Genomic DNA, 20,034 nt, shown 5'->3' on the forward strand with positions numbered 1-20,034 from the left:
TCCCTGTGAAGCAATGAGCAGGGACTGGGGGGCCGCATCTTCACTTCCCTTCACAGAGCCTACAAGAGGATCCTGTGCTCTGAAGGTGTTCATAAATACTGCACTCACCAGGAAAAACTTTTTTAGGGGAAAAGCCTCTACACCTGAGCAGATCCACAGTCTGGCTCCAGAGGAGGTGTTGTGAACCCCCGAGATACGTACCAAGGGCATGTACGTGTCTTGAGGAGAGGCTCTGTGACTTTAAACTGATTCTGAAATGGGTTTGTGACTTCCCTTGATACGGACACCCCGGAACTCTGCAAGGAGAGGCTATGTGGGCACATTTTTTCAGAAAACCTACTTCATTTTCTCAGCCAATTCCTTCTCTTCACAGTTTGCAGGAGAAACTGTTGAGAGGGCCTAATACAACAGGGATAGCTGCTAGCGAAACTTGCACTGCAACCTGCTTTTTATCCTTTTTTAAGTTCCATGTAAAAATAAATGTTTTTCAACCTAAGTTAACTGTAGCAAATACGTCCATTAAAAAAAAAGAAACCACATACATAAATAGGTTTTTTTTTTTTTTTTTAGTTGCCTTGCTTTCCGAGTCATGTGAAAGAAAAGCAGATCTTCTTAGTTCAGCCACAAATTGCAGGAAACCAGGAGTGCCCCAATTTCTGAAGTGCTACACGTCTATCTTTTCAATGAGGAAATACCAGGCATCAAGGATTTAGATTTTAGAATATTTTAATATCCATTTCTTCAGTGGATGCATTTTCAAATAATTAGAATTAACAATTTAAAAAGAGCAGAGTGAAGGAACGATGGAAAATGCAAACAGTTGGTTCTTGCTAATTTAACTTTAGGTTCTAGGCATGATGTGATTTTCTGAAACAATCAACCAAAAAATGCTTATCTCAAAAATCTAGAAATGCAAACGCAGACAGATCTTTGGAAACTACAAATTATTACAGTCCACGTAGCGGGAAGCACGCGGCCCTCTGGCTCTCAGTGTCAAGTGCAAATGTGCAGGTGTTGCATAATCTGTGTGACTCTTCAAGCTACTTAAGGGCTTCATAACTGATGCTCTACGTTTGTTTGCACTGGATAAAATTGTGTGTGTGCTTGTTTATATATATATATATATATATATATATATATATATATATATACACATATATATATGTATGTATGTATAATTCGATCTGACTTGGGGCCAAGAAGAAAACAGCAGTTGCAACTCAAAGCAACTATTTACACACATTCAGTTCTGAAGTATTGCTTCCTGACCTAAGTTCGTAAGAGGTATTGCCACTGTGAAGAATACATCCATCGTGCTGGTAGCGCTTGAACTGCTTCTTAGGGACCCGTCTTCAGTGACTATTTGTTCAACGCCAACAGAGCTGGGCGCATGGCATTCCCGCTGCAGAGATTCTGTGGTCCTGCGTTGAGGTATGCTTCAGGGCAAGGAACTGGGAAGGACCCATGTCGCCTAGTGGCCCAGAGAGAACATCTGTACTGGTTATTTAGGAAGGCTCAGGGTGTTTTTTTTAAAGACAATTTTAAAACTCTGGGAGAGCCATCCATCAAAGGCTCCGATTTGCACACTGCTGGACCAGATCGCCAGATGTTAAGACCCTCTCCCTGCCGTCTGCAGCTTCCCAGGGTCAGGAATCACAAACATCCTTGCAGCAGGGGAAGGAATAAGAGAATGTGCTGGGGAGGACGCATGTGCAGAGATGAACCTTGTAGGGCGTGCTCTGAGCGGAACAGCAGAGACACAGCTGACGAGTCAGCAACTGCCCAGCCCCTTAGCTGCTGCCAGAGCTACGGAGCCTGGAGAAAGAAGGCAAAGGGAGAGGACCACACTCAGATACACTCCTTAACACTGATAGAAGCCCCTAACACCCACCTTCCCTATGGGCAAGGACAGCATCGGGTAGTGTTTTAAAACAAAAATAAAAATAAAAATTCTGCAGGATCTTGTAAGAATACATTCTTTAGAAGCAAGAGGTATTGTCACACCATCCTTTCTCCGGCATCGGAAGACCAACAAACTGACAGTAAAACCTGAAGGAAGATCTTGGTTACGGAGAGCGCTCCTGACTCGCTTGGACATCGAGACCCTGGCTGTGGCCATACTGCTGGGACCCATGCATGTCCCCAAGGAGAGCTGGCCGATCAGAATCAGTATTTCCTGATACCGGAAATGGCAGATTGCGTATGAATTTGGGGGGCGGGGTTGATAACGGGACCTGATGTAGATGTGACAGTTACACAGAGATTTTAGCAGCGAAAAGAAAATGCACAGGGCATGCCGGTAAAGACCTTCAACAGAGAAGGAGCTAGTCCTCAAATCATCCTGTGAACTGTATGCCAGTGTCACCTGGAAAATGACCACGACAAGGCAACTCTAGCCTGAGTTCAACACCACGTCCGCTCCAGACTCAACACGGCAAAACGTCATCACGGGCAGGATTAGCAACAAAGGGCCCAGAAGTGATTTTCCTTAGGTTTTCTACACTTGCCCTGGTTTAACACCTCATCTGCACGTGGACGATTCTGTCTCTACGCAGAGTGTAAGAACTCCACCTAAAGGGGTTTCAGATTCACTCACTAGGTTCAATCCTGCCGCACAGAGGCCCAGCGCAAGCCAAGAACGGGAAAGGATGAGAAACTTCTGGGCTGTGTGGGAGCCAAGCCCCTGCCGGCACTGCCTGCCCACCCTTGTGCTCTGCCCAGGCCTCCTGCCTCATACAGAGCAGGGCTCCGACTCGACCCCTGCGGCAGGAAGGCCCCATGGGCACCGATCTGCAGCTCGCAGGGCAGAAGCGGCTGCGTTAGTTAGGCTGAAAACCGTGGCTGGGAACATCTCTGGCCCAGAGTGCTCTGGCCACGTCCGTCCAGGTCCTGCTCAGCCCCTGTGTGGGGACGTGGCCCAAAGCGGCCAAAGCACTAGTGGGCATCTTCTCACCCTGCTGCGTGCTTGCAGCCCCCCTTTCCCCCACCCAGCCTATCTCCCTTCACCACAATGACCTGGCAGCCCCTCCCCCGAAACACGCACTTCCTGATAAATAAATAAATAAATAAATGCAACCCTCAGACGTTTATTTCGAGTTTCCCTCTCAGAGGACTCGGCTTCAGACAAACCCCTTCGCTCCCAGCTGGAAGACCCCTTGGTTTCCAGGGCAGAATGAAACACGGCTCTTAAATACCTGAGGCCTGGGTTCACGAGCGCATCCCTGGTTAGCATCTGGAATTTGGGCCTGCACGTGGAAGAAGCCCTAACCCCACCTGGCTGGGAAGCGGCGCCCCCTCAGCCCCGAGGGCCCAGGAGCTCTGGAAGGCGCAGGTGGGGAGGGCGCGGGCTGTCCAGGCTGGCGGTTGCTCGCACCCCACGCCCCCCCACCGCCCCTCACAGTGAGTTACTGGCACTTGATCTCAGATTCATAAATGAAAGTGTGTGTGCGTGTACATGTTTACATAGAAAGATCAGGGCACTGGGAAACACTATTACGTACACAGAAAAAAATAAACCGCAAAAACATTGTATTAGCAAAAACAAAACAAAACAAAACAAAAACACAAACGACGACAAAACAAAAACCCAAAGTGTCTTGTGAGGAAAAGCAGTAAGAACGCTATCTTAACCACAGCTTCTGTTTAAAAAGTCCAGCAATACCCAATGCCATGATCTCCACCGGCGGTCTCTGTCCCCAGACTAGACGCCGCGGCCAGCCCCCGAAGGCACTTGTTCTCCACGCTGCTGGACGGTCACACCCAGGGGATAGGGCTCCGGGGAAGAAAAGGAACGAGACGGATGGAAACGACCCCTGAATAGCTGTGGTCCGCACAGACGTCAGGGCTGCCACGACCACGTGACACCACGTCCAGGGACAGAGGCTGTGGTGCTCGGGACGCACAACAGGCAAGTACAAACGTGACTGGGTTTCAAGGAGCAGAGCACCGCGGCAGCGACGGGCGCTGCGTCACACGCTCTCAGAAACGTTGAGCCTGGTGAGCTCGCTGGCTTCTTCAGCGTCCGCGTCTTCACAGTCGCTTTTCTCTATGGCTTTGCCAAATCGACACCTTTCTTCGGCTTTGACAGGCTCCTTCCAGGGCCTCTTAGAGGACAGGTGAGCATCCCTGGCCTGCACGTTGTTTTCGGAACCCGGAGGCGTCTTGTCCGCACTCTGGACAGAAGGCACCAGGTTGGCGATCTCGTCCGTGGGAGACCGCCCGATGCTGCCGTCCACCTGGACTCGGATGTCCGGGGAGATGGACAGCTGGTGCTGCGGCACGGCCCCGCTGTCCGTGCACTTTGGGTACAGGTAGGTCTTCATCTGGCCCTTGCCCTTGACGTTCACCGTCCCTCGGTAGTCGAAGTCATAGCCCATCTTGCTCAGGATGCGGTAGCTCTCCTCGCTCACCTGGATCCGGCACTCCACCCCCGTGCTGTCCATCCTGCTGGCGATGTTGACGGTGTCACCCCAGATGTCATAGAGCAGCTTGGTGGTGCCGATGACCCCCGCCGTGAGCGGCCCGTGGTTGAAGCCCACCCTGAGCTTGAAGTTGAACCACAGCATGTTGCTGTTGAAGTCGTCCACCACGCGCATCATCTCCTTGGCGAACTCAAACAGGACCTGCAGGTGCTCCTGCGGGTGGCTGCCGTCCCGGCACTGCGCGCCGTTCAGCCCTGACGCAGCCATGTACGTGGCTCCGATGGTCTTGATCTTCTCGATGCTGCCGTAGCCCGGCCTGCTCAGGAGCTCGTCGAAGTCCCCTATGAGCTCGTTGAGGACGCGGTAGCACTCCTTGCCCCCCTCGTAGTTCTCCTCGTAGAACTCGCTGAAGTTGACGATGCTGGCAAAGATGACGCCCCCGCTGTCGTGGTTCTTGGAGTAGGTCTGGGAGACCTTCAGCTGCTCAGCCACGTGGTAGGGGATGATGTTTCTCAGCAGCCAGTCAGCTTGGTCCCTCATGCTCTGGATCTTGGTGCGGTGGAGGTCCGCCTCCACATCCCCGTGGTAGTGCAGGCGGTAGCTGACCTCGAATTCTCGATTCAGGAACCAGACCAACAAGAGCAGGAGAAAGAAGACAAGAACCCCCTCCTGGCCAATCAGGCTGGCTGCTCTGCCGTCACGCGGCAAGGAACTGTTGCACGGATTCCCCTTGGAACTGGAGAGTAAAGAGAAGAGAACCGATGTACCTTCTTAAATGCACCTTTTAAGGGAGAGGTTGCTGCTCAGGACTTGTGGGTTCTGAAACAGCCCAGCTAACTAGCACTCGGCACCAAATTCTGGGGCATCGACAGCACGCAGCCGCCAAGCGCCCCGCTCCCGTTTAGCTGGCTGGCTGGAGCGGTGCAGAAATAAAGGCTGACCTTTGTCACTGGCTTCTGAGTAAGCACTTGGTGACTGTGGTTCTTCAGGAGCCTTCAGCTCCTGGACTTTTAACATCTTTTCTTTACCCCCAACTTTCTATTTTGAAAATTCTCAACCTTACAGGAAAGTTAAGAGGCTACTTAAAACATTCATACACTCCTCTCCTGGATTCAACAATTGCTGATGTTTCCCTGCTTTTCTCTTTCCCTCTCAACACACACTCATGCACACACGCCTCTCCCGCTGAACATTCTGAATGTAAACTGCAGACATCGTGACACTTGGATCCTGAATACTTCAGTCCCTATCTTCTAAGAATAAGGACATCTCCCAACGTAACCACACTACCATCATCATACCCAAGAAATTTAACATTCTCTGACGCACTCCCTTTTCAGATTTCTCATCTAATGTTAGTTCTGAAAGATGTGTACTTTTACAAAGGATTTTGGTAAGTTCTCTACTGTCTACCCGTATAAAAGTCCACCAACGTACCATTAGCCCTTTCTGGGTTAGTTCTATTTTGCCAAAGTCATTTAAGACAATGTTAACATTTTAAAAAATAGTATGTATACTTTCAAGAGTAGCACATTGTGAGAAACTCAGCATAAATAGTGGTAAAAAACAAATGTCTTTCCTTCAGAGAAGTATTGATTTTCTTGTGGTTGCAAGAAATTCTAATACATGGATGTACTGTAACAACCAGACCCCAACCCTGGGCCTTTGGGGCTGCGTCCACCGCTTACTACTGGCGAACACCGCAGGGACGCTCCTGCGCACAGGAGGGAGTCTGTCTGTGGGACAAACTACTGGAGCCGGAACCACGGAGTCACTTCAACTACTGCACATTTACAATTCCAGCAGAAATTTTCCAATTGCCTTTCTCATTTCTGTTCCCTCTGATGACAGCGTGCTCTCGAGGCGGGGGGCTCTCGGGGGGTGGGGGCCTGTTCTGCAGTTGGACGGTGCTGACCAGCAACAGGTGTGACTGAAGATTAGTGCCAGGAGCACGGTCTCTTTGCAAGTTCCTTTTTTAGATACAGCTTTTCCATTTAAAAGTACTACATACTCATGAGAACAAATGTAGGGGAAAATGCAGAAAGAAAAGATTTGGCCATCATGGACCACGCAGAGGCAATCACTGTTAATGAGCATGGCATTTCCTTGTCTGTCTTCTGTTTGTTTACAGAGCTGTGAGTGCTCTGTTCATGTCAATTCTGGGCTCTCATGTGCTTCTACAGCACACAGAGTGGGCTTCTAGATCTTATGTAGCAATGGGCTGAGTCACTATAAATATGATTCTATATAAAATGGATAGGTCCTCAGTTTAGATAGCTCCATGGCACAGAAAACTCAATCGTGTAATCAGAATGTTTAAGAAGTTTTACTGTTACCTGTGACTTAAGGATATTATAAAAAATAACGAAATTGACCAATCTGGCCACAATGGTCCTCCATGAAACACAGTCACAGAAGCCCTGACCTTGGAATAAGAATCCCCAGACTCTGTCCCAGCTGACTACTGCGGAGTTCTGGAACCCTGGGCAAGATTTCTAGCTCTCAATCTCCTCACATGTAAACTGAAGATGGGCTGGAGTATTGCTAAGTCCCTCCTGGCCTCAGGTTCTATGCAAAAGGAGTTAACAGAGCAGGCCTGAGGCTGCTAGCCACAGAAAGGCCTACTGGCAGCACTGCCCTAGGCTGGCATCAGGATCTCGGATTTGGGGAGGTTCCTGCCCCCCTTGATAAAAGGGGCTCACCGCGTCTACACTGCTTGCGCAAACAAGGTGGTTTATGCTGAGGACCTGCCTTCCTTCCGAGAGTCCGGAGTTTTGATTGATGCCAGGCAGAGATGCCTATCTGACTAGCCTCTAATAGAAACCCTGGGTACAGAGTCTCTGATGGGCTTCCCTGGTGGACAACATTTTACCTGTTGTGTCACAGCTCATTGCTGGAGGAATTAAGAACGTCCCAGACTATGCGGTAGGGACAGCACTCTTGAAAGCTGGCACTTAGTATCCTCTGGACTCTATCTCATGTACCTTTTCTCTCTGCTGATTTTGCTTTGTGTCCTTTCATTGTAATAATCACAGTACAACTATGTGCTGAGTCCTAAATCCTCCTAGCAAATTGCTGGTTCTGGGGGTGGTTTTGGGGATCCCTGCCGTAAGTTCCCTGTGAGCCGGCAACCAAAAATGGCCTCTGTGGTAAGACACACCACACTTACTTATTCTTCCAATGGTCATTTAATCAAATGGCAACACAGATTATGAATCTCAAGTACTGAACAATTAACTGAAATGACCGAAACAGATTTGTGTTCAGCCTTGCAAGCCCTCTAACGGGCTTGAGAATAGGGAGAGAATCTGCCCCAGGAGGCAGAAGGCCTTCTCTTGTGTGGGCCCATCTCGGTGGGTGAGGAGGGAACCTTTCTTTCTGTTTCTCCAAAGTGGTGACATTAAGGAACAGTCCCCTTTATAAGCACATGTCACCGAGGCTCACCACCATCTTCACAGTCCAGTCGGGCTTTGTAGCCCTGGGGCAGACATGGGTGATGTGTCCGGGTCTCCTCAAGCAGGCTATTGCTCTCGATGCTTTTCTCACTGTGCTGTGGCCAAAGCCAGCAGTGTGGCCTGACTCCGGAGAGGGGCACAGGCCAGTCCCTCTGCACAGAGGAGGGGAAGACTGGAACGTAGGCCAGCATGAGGGAGAAGGGCACCAGACTGTGACATGTGCTTTCTCCTTTGTTTGAAAGGAGAGCCCCAATCCACAGATCTACATTTAGTGCCCAAGGGGCTGATGTGCAGCAGAAGAGATGTGTGACGGGTAGGTGAAAGAATTACTTCCCATCCATAACCAGTATTTCTCATTCCGCCACAGAAGGAGCCAAGATGGTGGTCTTATTCCTACATTCGAACAGCAAAGGTCAGTTCCAAAAAGAGGAATTCTACGTGACTCAATGCAAGAGTCAATCTATGACTTAACGGTGGGACATTAAGTCATAATTGGAAGTTGAGAAAAATGCAGTATATCCATGATCACAGAGAAAAGGGGTTAAAACGTCAAGAAAAACGGAGAAAAAAAAAAAAAAAAAAAAAAAAAAAATCACTCATGGTCCTAACCAGCTTAACATGGGATCTTGTTAACATTCTGGTGTATTCGGTGCCATTTAAAATCTATGCCTAGAGATGGGAGGTTGGGGGAGTGACTGAGCGGTGGCACGGGGGTACTTCTGGGCACTGGGAATGTTTCATTTCTTGGTCCGAGCGGCAGTTTAGTGGGTGTGCTCACTTATGAAAAGTCAATGAGCTGTATTCTTATGATCTGGGTACTTTTCAGTGCACATGTTATATATTCATCAATAAAAAGTTTACTTAAAAAAAGGTGCTAAGTGTTTTGTTTCCAACTAAATACTATAGTCGTGATGGTAACAGAAACACATGTGCACTGGGCCTTTGTTCCATACTTTAAATCTCCTTCCCAGTGTCCATAGGTCCACAGAGATTGAATATTTTAATTGTAAAAACAAAAAAAATCATTCATCACTCATTACCAGATCATAACTATTGCATATCTTACATTTTTTTCATATGTATAATGAAATACTGACAGGATATTTCCAATTCCACATAAGTGTTTTTCTTATTGGTGCATCTTAACAGTGGCAATATTTGAGAACATGTATCATAACTCATTTCTTTTTATTGGCAACTGAAGTTCTGGATTGTCTCCTCAGCGGATAAACAAAAATAGAATTATTACGTCAAAGGCTATAAACACTTTTGTAGACGGATCGCCAAATTACTTTCCAGAACTATGTACCATTCTGAGGAGTGATGAGGCATGTCAGAAAGAGGGGGGCCCACTAGTGTGGGACGCCAGGGTTCACACACTTCCAATGACTAGCTGTGTGACCACAGACAGGCTCCTTAACTTCTCTCAGCTTCAGCGTCCTCATCTGGAAAATGGGGACAAAGCCGCCTGATGTGTCAGGCTACTGTGAGAATTAAATAAGCCATGTATTTTAAGTGCCTGGTAGCTTAACAAAATAAACAGTGGCAGGGTAGGAACGCACCACACCTCCACCCACACTGGGTATGCACACTGTAACTTTGTGAACGTCCAATTTAAAAGACCAAAAGGAGGTGTGTAGTTATTTAAACGTCCGATGACTTCAGGAGTAACCTATTTGGCCTCTACCTACATTTCCCCCCCGTGAATTTTTTTGGTTTTTTTTTTTGTCCTTTATTTATGCAGGCCCTAACCAGCTCTTTAGGTGACGGCCCACAGCTATCTGTGTGCCCACACCCCATTGGTGTGTCAGTCAGCCTTTTATTTTTGTGCGTGTGCGGCTTTATTTATTATTTGTAAGACTGGAAAGTTATCTGTTTTAGAGGCCTGCAAACTAATGTTATTTTTTCTAGACTTTTATATAGTCTTATATAATTTAATGCTTATTTCTAACTCTTCAGTTTATTTAGATCTTACTTTGATGTCTATAGTAAAACAAGGGTCTAACATTTATTATTTCAAATTTCTAGTTAGCAATTTCAAAATATTTTAGGGAATTAAAATAAGTACTGTCCTAGACTTCACAGATTTCCCTCCTAACATGCTGAAATCTTATGTAAAACTGAGCCAAATCTAGTATGTTCTTAACAATCATTTCGTTTTTTCCAGTAAGATACTGTAACTATGATCTGTTATTTCAACAAGTACATACTTTCCACTTATTCTTTTAAGAATTACATATGGTTCTTTTTCTTCAAGATACAACTGCTTTTTAGGAAGTTACTCTCGTTTGTTCAGATACAAGCATGATGTTAACAGCTTACCTGAAATTCTGTCCCACATCCAGGTGTGAAATTACTACGGAACTGAAATTAAAATGCAGAAAAATATTATTATAAAAAGCAAAGAAGGCATTACATAAAGTGATCTGAGAAGAGTTTAAATAAACAATTTTCCTTTTTCAAATATGGAGACCAAGTTAGATAACTAAGTATAGTTAATTCTTTATTATAATTTGATGCTGGGTTTTAACTAAAAATCACAACAGGCACGGGGCACCTGGCTGGCTCAGTCGGTTAAGCGTCTGATTTCTGTGCTGACAGCTCAGAGCCTGGAGCCTGCTTCAGATTCTGTGTCTACCTCTCTCTCTGCACCTCCCCCGCTCATGTGCTCGCGCGCGCGCACGCTCTCTCTCTCTCTCTCTCTCTCTCAAAAATAAATACATATTTAAAAATTAAAAAAAAAATCACAACAGGCAAAGTCAGTGACATAGCTAATAGGCCTTCATGTAAGGTGTGGAACAGATGCACCGTCACCAAAGAGTGACATCTAACAAGGAGTCTCCAAGGCGTTCATGTGACTGTTAGGACTCATCTACGGGTTCCCAAAGGCTAGACACCAGTCACGATGAACAGCAATGCCTGTTCACAAAGGACCGATTTAGAAAGGAGCTCAGGAGGGGCGCCTGGGTTGCTCAGTCAGTTAAGCATCTGACTTCGGATCTTGGCTCAGGTCATGATCTCACAGTTCATGAGTTCAAGCCCTGGATCAGGCTCTGTGCTGATGATGTGAAGCCTGCTTGGGATGGTGTCTCTCATTCTCTCTGCCCCTCCCCCTGATTGTGCTCTGTCTCTCTCAAAATAAATAAACTAAAAAAAAAAAAAAAAAAAAAAAATCTGTTAGAGAGGAATTCAGGAGACGCTGGCTACCTGAGAAGCTGGTGGTCCCAAAGCAATCAAGTCCCAGTTTGGGGCACAGAAACCACAGACTATAAAGAACTCCCTCTCGGTGTCGGAGCAGGACCCATGACCTGCAGGATCCTCTCCACAACCCTCATAGCCTCTTCTAGGGTCCTGTTGCACCCAGCTTCCCCCCAGGCCAGCAAATCAGCCTAGTGCCCCCACATTTCCTGGTCCTCTAGATCCACGTGCTCTGCTCACCATGAAGGGGGACCTTACACAGCCTCTGCCAGCAGCTCCCCTGGGCAGCAGAGGCCAGGGGACAGCTCAGAGCGACTTTCACCATCACAGGAGGTGTTAGATGATGTCACAGAGAAGTAGAGAAAGAGCGACAGCAGAGACACTGCTCTGAGTTGAATGTCCTCTCCTCTCCTTGCCCAGACATGGCGGTGACCCTGGTTTTCCACGTGTGCACAGCCCTTCTTTCACATCTGCAACCCCCCCCAAGGCTGGAGCGGTTCTTGGAAGTCCCCTCCCCTACACAGGGGGCTTGTTCATCACTCCGGCAGCTTTCTACCCTGTGACCCTGCAAGGCTCAGTGGGGCCGACAGGGTCGATGGGCTCAAAGGATTTTGCAAGTAGGGAGGACTACCGGGTGCAGGGGAGACTCAGGATGCCAGCCGCACCCCAACATCTGCTCTTTGAACTCTGGACAAAGGTGATGGAAGTAGTCCCTGATCACTCTGGTCCCAGTGGAAAAGCCCGGCACCAGTGACTGAAGGACATTGTGAACGGCTGATGGGGGATCTGTGGTGGTTCTCTTAAAAGGTTAAAAGGCATGACGAATCCCATGCTCTTGGGAGAGAGTTTTATAATGACCCTGATTCCAGATGGCCATATCTTCAGAAAGGAAAATGTACACTGTGCTCTGCTTAAAGTAATTTAACTATTTATTAAGGTTTCCTTTCAGATGCTGAAGGACAGCTTTACTTAAAATTCCCTTTTGATCTTAATTTGCAGAGAACTTGAGCGTCTTTCATGTCGTCATTATTCTGTGAAATAAACTGAGGAGAAGGGTGCTTACTCTGTCCGTTACCAACCACTGGTCTGGTCAAGTCCACAGGTACACGATGGCGGTTTCATCTGCTATTGCAACAAACTAGATCATTGTCTACTTCTGAACTTATTACAGCAATGGTTCTCAGCAACAATAATGCCATTCCTAGGGGCATTTCTAAACTGTTGGGGCTCCCTCTGGTTGTCCCAGTAATTTGAGGAACCAGGAATGTTAGATGTCCTGCAAAGCACAATGAAGGAACGCCCTGTATAACTTTGAGATATCCTACTGGCCTAAACCCACTGTAATTATAAAACAGTGGTTCTTTAATATGTGCTAACAGTAAAATGTTTTTATACGCAGTTACCAAAAAAAGTCCAATATTTAGGAGAAGTTTAATGCTTAATGGCTTAAGGACATTATCCAGAAATTTCTAAGTTAATCACTGTGAGCATTCTGCTATCTAAGGTAACACTGTTTTTCCAACTACACAGCTAGCTGAAAAAGGCTAATAGCCACAAAACCAGTTGCAAATGCGCAGTGATCAACAGGAGACTTGTTTTTAACACACTAAGAATCAAACATTATTTGGTTAGTAGGACAAAATAAAGACAGGGATCTTACTGGATTTCATTAACATAGAATGTTTTAAATACAGCACAAATCACTGCCATCCTCTATATTTCTACTTGTTAATTTTTCATAGCATAACGGCAAGAACTGGTCCCGTCCCTTGGGGTCTTCCACACGGTTCCTCTTTCTTTTCCCACACCGTCCAATCTATTTCTTGGAGCCTACCAGTGATAGGGTTTTGAAGGCCATTTGAATACGTGGGAATGAAAAGTATTCTTCAAATGTGGGAGGATTTCAAGACAAAAGATATATTTCCAGTGACTGGTCAATACTCTGTTTCATGTCATGATGTGTGTCACGACAGGGAGTCAATATTTATAAATAAGGCCCAGGTCGCCGGCAACAGCACCATACCCCCTCACTCCCTCTCCTTCAGCAGCCTGCAGTCTGTCTGGGTACATTACCCCTACTCAAACAAAGTCGGAACCGGCTTCCTCTTTGCATTCTTGGTCTACCTATTCCTTGATTCCTTCACTTTCTTGATGGGCTCGTATGCAACAGCCTCTGGTCCCACTTCTCCAGTGTAAGGAAGTTCAAGCACAAGCTTAATGCATTCTGTCCTCTAGGGCAGGGGTAGTCACCCAAGCATGTCTATATGCAAATACGTACTACATTGCCAAAAATGATCTTTTCTTTCTTTTGCATATTAGTCTTGGGGTATGTCGTGTATGGTGAGAGCTGTCGTGCTGTGATAGTACCTGTTAGAGCAGAGGGAGAAGGCATCGCCTCAGACGTGAAAGACACAGGTGAGGTCGGGAAAGGGGTCCCAGCCGGCGAGGGTGCCGGACTCAGACCGTGGTGGTGGACGTACCTGTCCGGGCAAAGGGAGACGTAGAGCAGGAGCAGCGGCCCAGCCCCGACGACTGTGGCTAAGGAGGACCTCATCCAGGAGCTGAGCTGGCAGAAGTTACAGTAGTGCACGACAGCGGTCAGGATGGCGGAGCCCGCGAACACGGTGAACTGTAACAAGGGGCCAGCGTGGTCAGTGACCCGCCCCACCTTGGCCTCACTCCCGTTCTGCCATCAAAGGATTCACTCACTTATCTTTCTTTCAAAATAAAAATCGCTTAATGTCTGGCAGTTTCAGGGACGGATGGCACTCTGTCACGTTAATTGCCCAGAGCTTTAGGCTGCAAGTCTGCACTAGCACCAAAGTTCTCCAGATGTGTGGGAACGGCATGAGTCACGCCAGAGGAAAGGGAAGGCAGGCCACCAGTCTGAAAACCACCGCCGTTTAAGTGGTTACCTTTAAGAAGCCTTCCTTCAGGCATCCCGCTAGGTGCCAGCAGAAATGTAATTTGGGGTATCAAATGCAGTCAGCCCACCCAGCTCAGGTCACATTGGCTTTCACCAAAAACATGACCTTCCAGGGGCGCCTGGGTGGCTCAGTCGGTTGGGCGGCCGACTTCGGCTCAGGTCATGATCTCGCGGTCCGTGAGTTCGAGCCCCGCATCGGGCTCTGTGCGGACAGCTCAGAGCCTGGAGCCTGTTTCAGATTCTGTGTCTCCCTCTCTCTGACCCTCCCCCGTTCATGCTCTGTCTCTCTGTCTCAAAAATAAATAAACGTTAAAAAAAAAATTAAAAAAAAAAAACAAAAACATGACCTTCCACAAGGGCATTAATTCACTCCTTCTGGGGTCTAACCAGGAAGCTCCTCCCTGATCAACAGCAGCCGATCCAGGGGCCAGTCACACAGCTGTGCTGGTCCTACAGACGAGCACTATCTTGTACTTGTCTGGAAACGTGGGGCTGATGCTGCTTGGTGAAACATGTAAGCAAACAGCTCATCTGGAGCTCGGCAAAGAGCAGGTGAGGTTGGAGAGGGCACATGTCAACCGGGCAGGGCAGCCGCGTACCCAGCCCTGTTGACTGTGCTCAGTGACAGGCCACGTGCTCACCTCCCTGACTGCTTCAGGCAAGTCTTTTCAGAAGACAAGCACAAGGTGGTGACAAAGAGTTTGTCCCTCTTTAGAGGCCTATATTTAAACTGCTGTCCCAAGTCATCAGACTTATTTAAAAAAAAAAAACAAAACAAAAAAAAACAAAACACGAAATTGTGCGAAAGAGCCCAGAAACAGGCACCAGGCCTTTACTTACGTGTATGTCGGTGTCAAATTCAGAGGTGACATGTGAATAGACGGCGAGAGCAGGGAGTGACACCAGGATGGCCCCAATGAAATGGCGCGGGAGCCAGCCGGCTATCCGCTCCAGCAGGCGCTTGGTACAAGCCATCACATCCTCCAGGAAAAACACCATCCTGGGACAAGGAGAAAAGGGGTGTCTGCGGGCAGGATCAGCCTGCCGGGGAAGATGAAGGCAGGAGACCCACAGGCTGCTGCCGTGGGTGTGGGGGCCGCAGAGCCCTGGCCCCTCACCTCTGGAAGATACCAAGGGAACTCGACTTGCTCAGCTCATCAGACCTTATTCGAAGGTCATTTGTTGCCTCCTGATAACACGTGTTTGTAGAAAGCCAAGCATAAGCTTCTGTGGGTCTCAAAGGAGCATGGAAGAACCAGGCACGGGAACATGAACAGGCCCCACCTGCTGTCCCAGCCTGCCAGGGTAGGGGTCCGGGGGCTGGGCGCTTTGGAGGTGTTTGGGGATTTGGCAGGGCCTTTCTGGTTGCCACGGGGACTGAGGGGTACTGCTGGCATCTAGTGCGCAGGAGCCAGGGAGGGGAGGCTCTACCCTGCGTTCTGCACAATGGCCACCTGCCCCCTGGACACCCACAGAGGTGAAAAACCTGCTGCTGCTGACCTCAGCCTAGAGCCTAGTTATATCTCGTTTTTTAACAGAAAGTGGTTTCTGGGTGGTACTATCGCAGTTATCTTCCAGGAATGGACTACTGTGTGAAGTGCCCTTGGCTTTGTTTGGGGCCTCAGCAAGGCTCACTCAGCAGTTCAGAAATCAGGTCAGAGGCTGCAACCCAGCTCACAGCACCATGCCACCAAACCCGCACACCTCTAGGGGGTCCCTTTGTGGCGATCGCGCACCTGAGGACACAGCTGATGACTCTGTTATGACCTCCCCGGTGGTGCCGCCCTGGCAAATACAAGGTGAAGCACTATGTACTTGATGTATTTTATTTTTAATGGCTTTCTTGACTTTCCTCCTTCGTGTCAGAGTGAGGGCATTTCACGGGCCCTTCTGAAACTGTGTGTATGGGTGGGTAGGCTGTATTTCAGGATGGTGATGTGGACATCACAAAAAGAATCTTCATAAAGAAAGGAGAGCAAGTATGTGGGGCGTAGAACCACTGTTCTAGAGGAAGAACGGTTTGGGGTGAGGGGCCAGTACCTGGATGCCAGCAGGGGGAGATGGAGGAGGGCCACCGGGGTTCAGCTTGGGAGGGAGACCCACACACATAGACCCTCTCTCTGAAGCCTGGCCCTAGCGAGGAGGAGAAGGGACAGACCCACTATCCTCACCTCTGAGGGGGGGGTGGTGGTGGTGCAGGCACTGTTGCTCAGCTTTGACACCAAAAGTTCCCCTCCAGGACCTCTGCCACACAGCCAGGTGCCCGTACCTTCTGTCACGGACACCTCAGCGCAGCAGCCACAGGCACGTACGCTTGACCTCCACCAGGAAACCGCAAATCTTGGCCATTTCCCACATGGAGCCAGACAGGCCCTGTCTGACCCTTTTAGGGCCTGGATGGGTCTGGCCTCCTGACACTCAAATGGATAATGGAGTCCTGGGAATATTTCCAAGACTAACCACAAATATGCTCAAAGGCAGAATACATAAGCCCCATGAGGAGGCAGAGGGAGCCAAGTTCCAAGAGGGAGAAGGCAGGACCGACAGGCCCTTCATGAAGGTCCCCAGGATGGCAGAGCTCTGAGGATGAGACCCACTGTGCTCATGCCCGCCTGGGCTCAGCACAAAATGAAGGGAGTGCAAGGATGGGCTGTGACTGCGATGCAGGAAGGCTTCTGGAGGAGGGTTAGGCCAGCCACCAGAGAAGCTGCAGAACCAGCCTCCCTGGGGCACCCACATATTCTGCAGCACGGGGCTCCTGTTGACCTGGGATCCTAAAAATGCCCTCTGCATGGCGAGAGGAGCTCCATCAAGTTCCGGACCCCTCCCAAGCTTTGATGATACGGGCGAAGTGGACTTTTAAGGTCACACCAGTGGTCATTCAGGAGGAGTGGCCACCTCATTTGAAGGTGCTTGCAGAGCATGTGGGTGTGCCAGGCCCAGAACCCACTGGGGTGCAGCCAGGCCTGGCATCTTTGTGGCCTACAGCCCTTGGCAGTCTCCAGGTTAGCCCAGACCCTATAGAACTAGCTCCAGTGGAACAGGGAACGGTGGTGTAAAGGGCTTTTTATTTATTTTTTTTTATTTTTTTTCAACATTTTTTATTTATTTTTGGGACAGAGAGAGACCGAGCATGAACGGGGGAGGGGCAGAGAGAGAGGGAGACACAGAATCGGAAACAGGCTCCAGGCTCCGAGCCATCAGCCCAGAGCCTGACGTGGGGCTCGAACTCACGGACCGCGAGATCGTGACAAGGGCTTTTTAAAAAGGCATGGAGATAATGCTGGCCTCTGAGCAAGCAGGAGCCTTCTCTAACTGCCAGGACCTGTGTCACACAAAAACCTGGGCCCAGGGCAGGGAGCGCGAGGAGACTCACTGCAGGTGGATACCAGGTTTTCTTTGGGGTGGCAGAAATGTTCTAAAGTTATCTGGTGATATTTGCACAACTCTGTAGGTTTACCAGGAATCACTAAATTGTACACTTACACGGGTGAATTTCTAGTACGTGATTAAAAAGGAAAAGACAAACCAGGGGCCTGAAGATGCCTTGGTTTGGGATCCCAGAAGCAGAGCTGATCTGGGAGTAGTTCCCAGGCAGCTCAGTAAGGGGTGCAGAGCCGCCCTGCAGGGGCCCGTAGGGAGGAATCACTGGCTCTGCGCAGCGAGGCTCAGTCCTGGTGGGGAATCTGGGTGGAGAGCGCAGATGCACCCTGCAGTTACCTCAACCTGGAGGAGACACGAAGGTCAAGTGTGAGGCCTCCGGCAGCCAGAGAAGGCCCTCAGCAGAGAGCCCCAGGGGTAGAGGCCGGTGTGGGGGAATAAGGGGACGGTGAGCATGGGGATGGGGAGAGCGATCCAGACCATATACTCCAAAGCGGAGCGGCAGGGGCCTAGTGTTCAGAAGGCTCAGGGCTAGGCCTGAGGCTGCCGTTTCCTGTCCTGGGGTGTTGGGGAAGCAGAGCAGACACTCGAGGTCAGGGCCCTTCTCCCCGTTTCTGTTTTACATGCAGCTTCTGGGGGCAATTAGCAGAGGGACCGCCAGGTGAGACTGACAGGACTGGACAGAGGACACGGTCTCGGTGCCCAGGAGGCAGACGGGGGAGAGCAGAGGGCGTGCGTGTGAACAGAGTACCCTGTGCATTTGCATCTAGTCGGAAATATGCAGAGCGGCTGTGAGCGTCCCCAGGTGCTGGGCTGAACCCCAACATCGGGCTGAATGGGTCTTGAGGGCCTACCTTCCCTGAGGGGTCCCTGCTATCCATTCAGACCTTCTATCCATATGGGTCTTGAGGGCCTACCTTCCCTGAGGGGTCCCTGCTATCCATTCAGACCTTCTATCCATTTCTAAATGGGTTGCTTGTCTTTTCATTACTGAGCTTACATTCTAGATGGCAGACCCTCACCACAGCTGCGGTTGGCAAATACTCTCCCGCCTGCAGGCTCCTTTCACTCAGACCCGAGAAATGACAGGTGTTCTCTGGAACACAGAGGCTTTAAATTTTGATGAGGCCTAACTTATGTCTTCTTCCTCTGGCCACTCGTGCTTTCCGTGTCCTAAGAAAGCACTGCCTGACCCAAGCTGGTGGAGATGGAAGCCTATGATTCCTACTAACATCTTGGAAGTTTTGCTCTCACATCTAGAAGAGGCACCCATTGATTTGCCAGTGGCCACCCACTACGTGAGCCCCGGACGCTTCTGTCCTGTTTCTCTTCCCTTTCTAATTCCCTGTCTTTCCACTTGCTCTCTTTAAGTCTCTGAGCTGGGAGACTCAGGGGCTGGCTGGCAGCTGTGGGGCTGGAGAGGACATGGACCCCCTCTGGTAAGGAAGATGCTCACCTCTGCTGAGGGCCGCGGTCTGCGGAGAGGATGCTGTGCAGTGGGGCTGGAGGAGGGGAGGGGACAGGACCAGTCCCCCAGCAGGAGAGCTTGCAGGGGCCTCTGGCAGGAGGCGGGTCAGCGCAGCCTCAAGCCAACTGCGCAGCCATCAACTATGGAGCCAGCAGAGGGAGCTACAGGCTAAAGGCCGGAAAGAGCCCTGCAGGTGGGCCTTTACCTGACGGAGACCACGAGGGACAGCACCTCCAGCAGCAGGGCGGCACCGAAGACAGCCAGGGCGGCGGGCGGGGGAGGCATGGAGGCAGCCCCGTACTTCAGGAAGCAGGTGATGGACAGAATCAGAAACACTGTCGTCGACAGAAACACATCCAGGAGGGAGCTGAAGGTGGCGCTGGCAAAAGTCTTCACGGGAGAATTCTTTATAACCTGTGTGCGGGAAGGAGGGGAGGCGGGAGGCGTGAACCAGAGCTGCGGCAGATGGCCACAGAGTAGGATTTAGATGAAAGACAAAGCCAACGTTTGTTGAGTACTTGCCCACCCTGGACCGAATACAAGTGTAAGTTCTTTAAGGCAGGCCATCTCTACTGTCGCTTTTAACGAGGACACTAAGGCACAGAGCAGTTAAGAAACTTGCCCCAGGTCACACAGCAAGCAATTACAAACCAGTAAGTTCTCACAAGCACGTTACATAATGAGCCTGAAAGGTGGGTTATGGACTGGCAAAGGCAACGACTCTGTGTCTGTGAAGCCGTGTAACAGAAGCCATTTTCTGGAAGCTTCCACTGAATGCTGGGTCCCAGGTTCAGGGTGTGTGACAGCTGGCTTCATGTCAGCAGTAAGAGGCAGGGACTGAAGCTGCAGCAGATGAAAGCATGGGCACATCAACAGATAGTAAGATGCTCATGCCTTCAGTCAAGAGCCTGCTCGGGGCCTGGCCCTGTGCGGTCGCTGGGAGCTCACAACCTAATGGTGGGGACAGACAGGATCTGAAACGACAGGGTGCTGTGGTAAACATAACAAAGTGACATGCATGTAGTGTTAGGGAGTCCCAGGGAAGGAAGGAGAAAATGAGGCAAATGCCAGCCAGCAATGAGCAGGGGGCCCAGAAAAGACATGCCTGCGATGCTAAATGATGGAGCACAGAAAGATCGGGGTTGTTTTCCCTGTGTGGATAAATTCACATGCAGACGCAGCTTG

The 20,034-nt window shown here is 49.5% G+C and overlaps 1 protein-coding gene across 1 annotated transcript in view; it reads right to left on the minus strand.

The window, feature by feature from the left end:
• Nucleotides 1–708: 708 nt before the first annotated feature.
• Nucleotides 709–20,034, minus strand: part of ADCY9 (adenylate cyclase 9) — a 28,008-nt gene continuing 8,682 nt past the window's right edge. The window contains exons 8-12 of the mRNA XM_049635392.1: nt 19,055–19,263; nt 14,841–15,000; nt 13,555–13,703; nt 10,199–10,240; nt 709–5,157 (exon numbers count right to left, since the gene is read on the minus strand). Coding sequence (XP_049491349.1) covers nt 3,969–5,157; nt 10,199–10,240; nt 13,555–13,703; nt 14,841–15,000; nt 19,055–19,263 — 1,749 coding nt within the window. The 3' untranslated portion in view covers nt 709–3,968. The remainder of the gene's footprint in view (nt 5,158–10,198; nt 10,241–13,554; nt 13,704–14,840; nt 15,001–19,054; nt 19,264–20,034) is intronic.

Source organism: Panthera uncia, chromosome E1 (assembly GCF_023721935.1).
Source record: "Panthera uncia isolate 11264 chromosome E1, Puncia_PCG_1.0, whole genome shotgun sequence".
NCBI lineage: Eukaryota > Metazoa > Chordata > Mammalia > Carnivora > Felidae > Panthera > Panthera uncia.